This window comes from Phodopus roborovskii, unplaced genomic scaffold (assembly GCF_943737965.1).
Source record: "Phodopus roborovskii unplaced genomic scaffold, PHOROB, whole genome shotgun sequence".
NCBI classification, from domain to species: Eukaryota; Metazoa; Chordata; class Mammalia; order Rodentia; family Cricetidae; genus Phodopus; species Phodopus roborovskii.
The window spans coordinates 60,483-70,726 of record NW_026126519.1 but is presented as its reverse complement, the minus strand read 5'-3'; the positions used below and the strand labels follow the sequence as shown (position 1 = coordinate 70,726).

The following is a 10,244-nucleotide window of genomic DNA, read 5'->3' as shown; positions in this document are numbered from 1 at the left end:
GATCTTTGAGCTGGAGCCAGCCTGATATACAAAGCAAGATCCAGGACAGCCAGAACTATACAGAGAGGGAGGGAGGGAAAGAGGGAGAGAGGAAGGGAGAAAGGGAGGGAAGAAGGAAAAGAAATTTGTTATTGGCCATTGGGTTACGTCACTAGGATATCTAACTGGAAGAAATACAGATATATAGACACACCCCAAAACATAAAATCCTGAACCAGCTTAGGATATTGAAGCTCTGTGCAGGAGCTGTAGGCTGATGAGCATAATTAACTACTTAGAAAATTAGCTTTTTAAAAAATCCTAGTCTTCATTCCCAGCAGGGGCTTAGATTATAATAAGACAACCAGATCATGATAACTAGTATTTACACAAGTTTATATAATCAGTGTTTTTAGAAAGCAATTCCAGAATATATACTACATCTCCTTTTTCCTGATTGGACCTTTCAATTTGGAGAAAAGGAAACAACTTGAGGTCCAGCTCATATTTAGTTTGTTTGCATAGGCTTCTGCTTTGGTCACTCACTCAGATGGGCAAGACTGGCTAAGCTTCTAAGTGTCGTGGTGCATAGTTTTAATCTCACTACTTGTGAGGCTAAGTCAGGGGCATCTCTCTGAGTTAAGAGGCCAGCCTAGGCTACACAATAAGTTTCAAGCCAAGACCATATAGTGAAACCCTGTCTTAAAAAACAAAAATGTTTGTCAAGTCAAAGACTCAGTATTAGTGTATTATGTCTTGCTATCCCAAAAGACCTAGCCCTAGGTGTTTGGTAAATTATCTATGTTCTACATGTTCTCTGATCCAATGGCCAGGTCAGACAACCATATCTATCAGGCTTACAGTGAGTGTTACATAACTTATATCATAACATGGCAGAGGATTTTCATACAACCTGCTCTTGGAAAATTAATCCCTTCTCTTTTGTTTAAGATTTATTTATTGAAACCCGGTCTCAACCCCCCCCCCCAAAGATTTATTTATTATGTACAGTGTTCTGCCTACATGTATACATGCATGCCAGAAGAGGGCACTAGATCTCATTACAGATGGTTGTAAACCACCATGTGGTTGCTGGGAATTGAACTCAGGACCTTGGATAGAACAGGCAATGCTCTTAACCACTGAACCATCTCTCCAGCCCCAGATTAATCCCTTCTAAGGGGATGCTGCCATATCCCAAGTATCTTCACTGAGATTGATTTCTCAATGTTCCCTGCTCCTCGATACTATCATATTGAACATGAGAAGCTTCTGTTACATTGACTTGAGGAGAACATGCTAAAACTCCCTAAAGGATAGAAGTCCCTATAAGATCATTGCTGTCCTTTTCCCCTTCTGAGAGGAACCTTATATGAATCTCTTAGAATCTTCCTTGTATCTTAGTTTCTCTAGAGGTGTGAATTATAGGCTGCTGATTCTTTGCTCTAGGTCTAAAATCCATATATGAGCGAGTACATACTATGTTCCTCTTTTTGTGACTGGGTTACCTCAGTTAGGATGGTTTCTTCAAGTTCCATCCACTTGCCTGCGAATTTCAAGATTCCATATTTTTTTTTGTTTTGTTTTGTTTTTTCCACAGAGTAGTATTCCATTGTGTAAATGTGTCATATCTTCTTTATCCATTCTTCAGTTTAGGGGCACCTAGGTTGCTTCCAGATTCTTGCTATTACAAATAATGCTGTTACAAACATGCTTTTGTTGCATGGATGTGGATCATTTGAGTATAAGGATCATTGAGCCTAGAAGGGGAATTGCCGGGTTCTGTGGTAGACTGATTCCCATTTTCCTGAGGAACCGCTATACTGATCTCCAAAATGGCTGTATGAGTAAAGGAGTATAGAAGTGTTCCCCTTTCTCCACTTCATCTCCAGCATAAGTTGTCATTGGTGTTTCTAATTTTAGCTATTCTGACAGGAGTAAGATGGTATCTCAGAGTTGTTTTGATTTGCATTTCCCTGATAGGTAAAGATGTTGACCACTTTCTTAAGTGTCTTTCAGCTTTTTTTGATTTCCTATATTGAGAGTTCTCTATTCAGTTCTGTACCCCATTTTTTAATAGGGTTATCTGGTGTTTTGTTGACTAGTTTCTTGAGTTTTTTTGTATATTTTAGAGATCAGTCCTCTTTCAGATGTAGGATTGGTGAAGAGCTCCCAGTCTGTGAGCTGCCATTTGGTCTTGTCAATTTTGTTCTTTGCCTTACAGAAGCTTCTCAGTTTGAGGAGGTCCCATTTATTAATTGTCGATCTCAGTGTCTATGCTGCTGGAGTTATGTTCAGGAAGTGGTCCCCTGTACCAATTTGTTCAAGGCTACCTCCCACTTTCTCTTCTAAGAGGTTCAGAGTGGCTGGATTTATATTGAGGTCTTTGATCCATTTAGACTTGAGTTTTGTGCATGTTGATAGACATGGGTCTATCTGCAGTCTTCTATGCACCATCATCCAGTTGTGGCAGCACCATTTGTTGAAGATGCTTACAAGATCCCCAGGGCATATGGGGAGGGGAGGCAGTGAGTGGAGAGGGAACTAGAAGAAAGAGAAGGGGAGGAGAGGAAAGCATGAGGGACTAGGAAGATTGAGTCAGGGGAGAAATAGATGAGAGAAGAGGAGAGAGAGAGAGAGAGAGAGAGAGAGAGAGAGAGAGAGAGAGAGAGAGAGCATGAAAGAGGGAGCCATTATAGGTTTGAAGAGAAAACTGAACCTAGAGAAATGTCTAGAGACCTACAAGTCTGACCCCAAGTACCAATTTGAGCAATAGGGGAAAGGCTACCATAAACGTCCTTCCCTGATAATGAGATCGATGACTAACTTATCCACCATCATGGAGCCCTCATCTAATAGCTAATGAAAACAGAAGCAAACACCCATTACTCAACACTGAGCTGAACTATAATCCAAATGCAGAGAGGGAGGACCAGACCAGGGTGCAGAAACACATAGAGATAGCTGACCTGGACAAGGAGGAGCTAATGGGCTCTCAGACTGATAGCTGGGAATCCAGCATGGAAATGACTCAGATCCCCTGAACATGGGTCTCAGCTAGAAGGCCTGAGCAGTCTAAGGGACTTTGAACAGTGAAAGTAGGATGTGTTCCAAGTGCACAAAAGGACTTTGGGGGCACATCCCCCATGGAGGGATACTCCCTTAACCTAGAGACAGGGGAGAAGTTCTAGTCCCTTCTCCAAATGACTTGACAGATTTAGATGACCCCCTCCTGGAAGGCAGCACCCTACATGTGGAGAGGGGGTGGAGGGGAGGGTAGTCAGGGGGCATGGGAGGGTGGAGGAGAGGGGAATAGGGAAGAAGGGAGAGGGAATTTTGATCGATATGTGAAATAAAAATAAAAAAATAAATTAAAAAAAGATCATTGGTGAGGTGACACTTACATAAGAAGACAAACATTCAGTAGATAATGTCCGCTTTTGAATGAAAATTACCCAGTGCAATACAGAAGAAAAACCTCCCTAATGCACTGTGCACCCCAGCACTGGCATTTTTTGTACTTTCTTGAATCAGGCATGGGTTGGTAGCATTCCATGCCCCCTTCTTTGTAAATAAACAGCATATGGTGCGCATGAAGACTTTTACTATTCAAATGTGTTATCCCCTAAAACACTGGAATCATGAAAATAACCTATCTTATAAGAGCAACGGGCATCTTACTTTTATCATCATTGTCATTGGATGCTGCTCCCCTGAGTCTGTCACCTCCTCCTCCTCCTGAGGTGACTCTAGGGGAACAAAATTGTCAGCTCAAAATACCATTTGTCAGTTACCCTGGGCTTCTGGTTGGATATGAACAAAGTTATACAGAGCTAGTCTATACGGTGAGAGTTAATTCATGTAGTTTGGTGTACAAGCATGATTGCATTGCTGGTAAAACATGGGAAAGAAGAGAAAGAAAAGAAAGAGTGATGATCTGAAGGGAAATGAATGTAAGTTTTGGCTTACTATGTAACAGGAACCTAAAGCAGTTTGAAAGAATCCACGTTCGACTGGGTAGACACTGAAGTGAAGCTTATGGGGCGGGGGAGATGGCTCCGTGGCTAAGAATGCTTCCTGCTCTTCCAGAGTAGTTTAGATCCCACACCTACATCGGGGAGCTAACAACTGCTCCTACCTGCCTTTCCAGGGGATCCGGTGCCTCTTCTGCCCTCTATAGTCATCTGTAATTTTTTGCACACACACGCATGTGTGAATGCAATTTAAAAGAAGACCTGAGACTAGAGGGATGGCTCAGCTGTTAATAGGACTGTCTGCTGTTCCAGAGGTCCCAAGTTCAATTCCCCAGTACCCACACAGTGGCTAACAACCATTTATAACTCCAGTTCCAAGAGATACAGTACCTCTTCTGCTCTCTGAAGGCAACAGGCACGAATGTCCTCCACAGATATACAAACAGGCAGGATACCATACGCATAAAAATAAAATGTAACTCCTCCACAAAAAAATCTAAATTGGGTCTGAGTGTGATGGTGCACACCTTTGATCCCAGCATGCCAGAGGCAGAGGCAAGTGGATCTATGTTAATCCAAGCCGAGCCTGTTCTACATAGTGAGCTCCAGGACAGCCAAGATTATATATGAAGGCTGTCTCAATAAATAAGTGAATACATAAATATAGCTAAAATGCGAATTATAGTTAAATGGCAGAATCCCACCCCCTCCCCAGTATTGTCATTTCCGGGGTTCCATGGCCACCCACGTGGCCATCAGCATTCAGGCAAAATGCCCCGTCATCCTAGGTGTTAGCATTTCAGTGGTTGGCTGCACATGCACCATCAGCATTCTGGCAAAATGCATAGTCATCCCAGGGCCTCATGTGTGTGAGAAGTGGGGCCAAGTAACGTGTGTACGGTGTGGCTGTGTAAGCCCCCATATGCATGTCCCAAGCGGCCTTGAAAAGCAGACATGCCCGGACCACCACCTGTCTCTCCAAGTTTTCCAGACAGGCTTGTGCACACCCCATTCCCTACTCTTTACTAATAAAATTCTTGAGTGGGTTTTGTTGTGTATCTTGTGGTCTGTTCTTGTACATGGTAAATAACACTGGGCTCACTTTGAAACCCTGTAAAATGAACACTCCTTCTGCTCCTCTCTTGTCTTCACTGTATCATCTTCACTGACTCACACAGCCGGACCCTGTATTTATGCTTTACTGAGGAAATGGGTCTAATATCGGGCATGAGATGTACCTATGTGGATCCACTCATCCTGCGCTGTGCACAATAGTAAATTAGTGAAGAGTGGAAAATACAAGTGGCCACTGGTATGGACCACATTGTGACTATTGGCACTTGACAAAGTTGAAACTTTTCAACATTGCAGACCAACTTCTCCTGCACCTTTTTACTTTTTAAAGCTTCTCAATATTAATGCCTTTCCCTTTGGGAAATTTTGTGTGGTAAAGGATAAAAATGCATGCAATAATAACTCTCTCTCTCTCTCTCTCTCTCTCTCTTTCGCTCTCTTTCTCTCTCTTGCTTTCTCACTGTTTTTTTTTTTTTTTTTTTTTTTTTATTTTTGTTTTAGTTTTTGAGACAGGGTTTCTCTGTGTATCTTCAGAGCCTGTCCTGGAACTTGCGATGTAGACCAGGCTGGCCTCCAACTCACAGAGACCTGCTGGAATTAAAGGTGTGCATCACTGACACCCAGTGGTTGCTTTTACTGTTTTGTCACTTTTATTTGGCGGGGGGCTGCCATCCAGCTTCCAAATAAACACATACACTGATGCTAATTCTTTCTTATGAATGCCCTGCCTTAGCTTAGTTGGTTTCTAGCCAACTTTTTCTTTTTCTTTTGGTTTTTCAATACAGGGTTTCACTGTATTGCTTTGCAGCCTGTCCTGGAACTAGCTCTGTAGAAAAGGCTGGCCTAAAACTCGAACTCACAGAGATCCACCTGCCTCTGCTTCCTGAGTGCTGGGATTAAAGGTGTGTGCCACCAATGCCTGGCTTAGCCAACTTTTCTTAAATTAGCCCCTCTACTTTTGGCTCTGGGCTTTCATCTTTTTTTTTTAATTTTCGTTTTACATACCAACCCCAGTTCCCCCTTCCTACCCCTTCCACCATCCCCACCTCCCCTTCTCCTTACCCCTCCCCATCCACTCCTCAAAAGGGGTAAGGCCTTCCTTGGGGAATACCAAGTTGAGGCAGGACCAAGCCCTTCTACCCTGGTTGAACAAGGTATCCCACCACAAGGAATGGGCTCCAACAAGCCAGTTCATGCCCCTGGGATAGGTCCTGGTGCCTTTGGCAGCACACACACACACACACACACACACACACACTCACACACACGCCAACAGATCAAGTCCCACAACTCTTATCCACATTCACAGGGTCTCTAATTTGGTCACAAGCAGGTTCCCAGCTGTCAGGCCATGAGCTACCACTAGCTTAGGTCAGCTGTCTCTGTGCGCTTAGGGGTTTTTTTATTATTATTATTTTTCTGTATATCTTTTCTTTACTCCTTTCTCCATGGCTTCCTAGGTAGCTTCATGGCTGTTCCCTGGAGTCTTCCTCTCCTCTTTTTTCATCCTATTTATTCTCTCTGACAGCCCCACCTATCCGTTCTCCAGACTAACTAACTACTGGCTGTTCAGTTCTTTATTAAACCATTCAGGTGTGTTAAACAGGCAACATAACACAGCTTCACTGAGTTAAACAAATGCAACACATCATTGCATCATTAAAACAAATGATATTCCACAGCATAAACAAATGTAACACACCTTAAAATAGTATTCTACAATACATGACCAAGACAATTAGGAGTTAGCAGACCTGTAAATATCATTATATCTCTGTACAATTTTTATCAGTCATCTTATACATGCATTATATAGTCATTGTTCAATGTAAATACAAAATCAGGTTGGGTGTGGTGGTACATGCATTTAATCCTAGTGCTTGGGAGGCAGAGGCAGGTAGATCTCTGTGAGTTCCAGCCAGCCATGTCTACAGAATGAGTTCCGGGCAACCAGAGGTACACAGAGAAACATTTTCCACTTTTCTGTTTTGAAATGATGACTGCTCTTTGGATAACCAAACAACCAAACAAAAAACATTTAATGGTAGCTCTAGAGGGACATGGGGTCCTCCTAAGATGAGTATAATTGATATCCCTAGCATTCAGAGAAAGTATCATGGCTGTAAGTAGCCACAATGTGGCTCCTGAAAGGACATAGTCCCTTCAGTTTCATAACACAAAGGTTATGAAACTATCTGACTATCATGGGTTTTTTAGGCTGTGGTCTAAACCATGTGACCTTCTCTGCACTCTGCTAAGTGTTTGTACAAAAAATAAAATAAATATCAATTAATAGCCAGGTGTGGTGGTGTATGCCTTTAATCCTAGCACTCAGGAGGCAGAGGCAGGCAGATCTCTTAAGTTGGAGGCCAGACTGGTCTAGAGAGCAAGTTCCAGGACAGCTGGACTACACAGAGAAACCCTATCTCAGAACGAGTAAAATTTAGAGAAAATAGAATGATATATCTCTCATATAATCCGCTGCCTGAACTGAAATATGCATTCAGACTGGTTCCTTCCAGGGATGACCGGGAAAATGAAACTGCTGGAGAGGTCTTGGTTGTAGTTTTGCTCAGTTTGGGATGGGTACAAAGAGCATACTTTAGATTACAGGGAAAATGGCCTCCACCTGCCTCTTAATCACAATCAAACCAGGGAAAGCAGAGGTAAAACAGTGGCACACCTGACTCAGCAGCACTGTTAAACAGTAGCATGTTAAATCTTTGGAGGCTGACATGGGCTCAGCGAGTAAAATGCAGTAATAAATACTTGGGAAACTAAGATTCCAAAAAAAATCTGCCTCCAAGACAAAAGGAAATCACAAGTTAAGTGCCATCTGGCTGAGGATGACTAGGATTCTTCTTTTTCTCACAATCGTCACAAAACTGATGCCCACAAACAACACAGTAGCTAGCTCCAGCTACCTGTTGGAGTCTGAAAACACAGAGAAAAGGCATGGGTGATATGGGCTTGGTGTGTTTGTGAAGTAGGCTCAGTTGGGAGCATCTCAGGAGAATAGCTCAAGGGAATGAATGGAGCTGTGGGAGCTTCGATGACATCTCTACTTCATGCCCGATAGGGACCCCAAGTTTCCAGTGGTCAGGTAGACCTGTCAGCACTGCTGACAGAAGCAGAGTGGAGCTCAGGACAGAGAGGGTCCCTCTAGCAATCAGTCACACACACACACACACACACACACACACACACACACACACACACACACACACACAGAGTCACACCAGCCCACCTCTTTGTGTTACTCGCTCTGGCTGGGGGCATGGCACACAAGGGGTGTGGCCAGACCTCACATTGAAAAATGCAGCTGGAACTCCAGGCACCCAGCATCCTGAGCTTGCAGTCTTTGAGTTCCAGTATGGAACCCCATACTACTGAAGATCACACCAAGTGGAAAAGTCCAACGCGGGACCGTCCTTCACAGAAGCTGCTCAGCGTCCCCCCTATGTCCCCGCGGATTCGCGTGCGGCCATGGTGGTTTCCAGTGCAGGAACTCAGTGATCCTCTCGTGCTGTACATGGAGGCCTGGCTGGCAGAAATAATCTTTGGTGAGCCTCTCTTCACAGGGGTCTGGGTTAGCTCCCTCTGTACCTCATTCACCAGCCCAATCTGTCCATTAAGTCCATCAGAGCCCTCCCCTTACCACCTGAAAACATTCTTCTTACTGCTTAGACTCTCTCTTTTACCGATTTAGGTCCAAACCAAGCTTTAATCTCAGAGATAGAGTGGATAAGCCAGGCTTTGGTGAGAGTGGACACAGTCGACTCTGGGAACCTAGCTGAAATCACCATATGTGGACGACCCTTCGTAAAGAATCGATTGAAAAACATTCTCTTAAACCTGGCAGTTTGGCACAAAGAACACAATGTCCAAAGAGGTAAGGGCCTTTGAAGACCCTTTGAAGCCACGGGACGATTCTCAGCTTCCAGAAACTTTCTCACAACTTATTGCAGTTTCCAAACACCAGGCAACCCTGTGTCCCTGGGGACCCCTTTGGGAGGAGACCCTTGAGAATGAAAGCACAGGCTTGGACACACCCAGACCCACCACCCCCAGCTCAACCTTAGGCACCACTCTTCCCAGATTCTAAGTCCAGGGCCCTTTAAAACCAGGCCTCTTCCCAATCAGGGGGAGCAGATACCATTTCCCCTCTTGACTGTTCGTGTTGACCCTCTTTCAGCTACGAAGTTGAAACAACTTGAGGAATTCTTGAAGACCCTTCCCTCCGACTCAAACAACAACCTGCCTGAGCCGGTTCAGGAGGCACTTGCTGAGTGACAGGCAGCCTGGCTTTAGCCCCTGCAGGTGAAGAGGAACACAGCTTTTTAAGAGTCTCTAAACTCATTTTCTTTCCTGCCTCTGTGGATACGTTTGTTTTCCTTTGCAAATAAGTTTGTAGAACTATTCCAGTACAAAAATGAATTCTTTTTGTCTGTTATTTTCATCATATACAATAAAGTAAACTTGAAAGCATCAGCCATCAGTTGATTTGAGTGAGGTATGGATACAGATTCTAATACACAACTTCAGTCAGACCCTCGAGGATGACACGGTTAGCTTAAAAGGTGGTTCTTTAAGTATTTGACATGGGAGTAATGTTTCCCAGGCTGGCTCCTAACTCCTGTGTTCAAGCAATTATTTTACCTTAGATACCACAGTAGTTAGGGGAAAGGACGTCATTACAAGGTCAGCTCTTCACTCCTTTGTACTTTGTTGTTATTGAGTGTAGACCTGGCTGACTTGACTCGCTATTGGACAAGGCTGGCCTTGAACTCGGATCTGTCTGCTTCTGCCTCCCAAGTTCTTCCATGTCTGGCCACCCCTTTGTACATTTTTTAAACTTCATTTTTATTATGTGCAGTGGTATTTTACCTGTAGGTATGTCTGTGTGAGAGTGTCAGAGTAATACGCAGGTGTGAGCTGCCATGTGGGTGCTAGGAATTGAACCCAGGTCATCTGAGTGCTCTTAACAACTGAGCTATCTCTTCAGTCCTCAAGCCTGCCCCCCACCCCCCGCCACACACACACACACACACACACACACACACACACACACACACACACACAAGACAGTATTCTCTGTGAACAGTCCTGGCTGTCCTGGAACTCTGACTATAGACCAGGCTGGCCTCACCGATCTGCCTGCCTCTGTCTCCAGAGTGCTGGGATTAAAGGCCTCTGCCACCACTGCTTCAGGCCCCT

The 10,244-nt window shown here is 44.1% G+C and overlaps 1 protein-coding gene across 1 annotated transcript; it reads left to right on the top strand.

The window, feature by feature from the left end:
• Positions 1-8,343: 8,343 nt before the first annotated feature.
• Positions 8,344-9,320, top strand: LOC127232065 (oocyte-expressed protein homolog). Its single transcript, XM_051198009.1, has 3 exons — positions 8,344-8,590; positions 8,737-8,919; positions 9,223-9,320. The coding sequence occupies exons 1-3, from the start codon at positions 8,344-8,346 to the stop codon at positions 9,318-9,320; spliced, it is 528 nt and encodes a 175-aa protein (XP_051053966.1).
• The last annotated feature ends 924 nt before the right edge of the window (positions 9,321-10,244 follow it).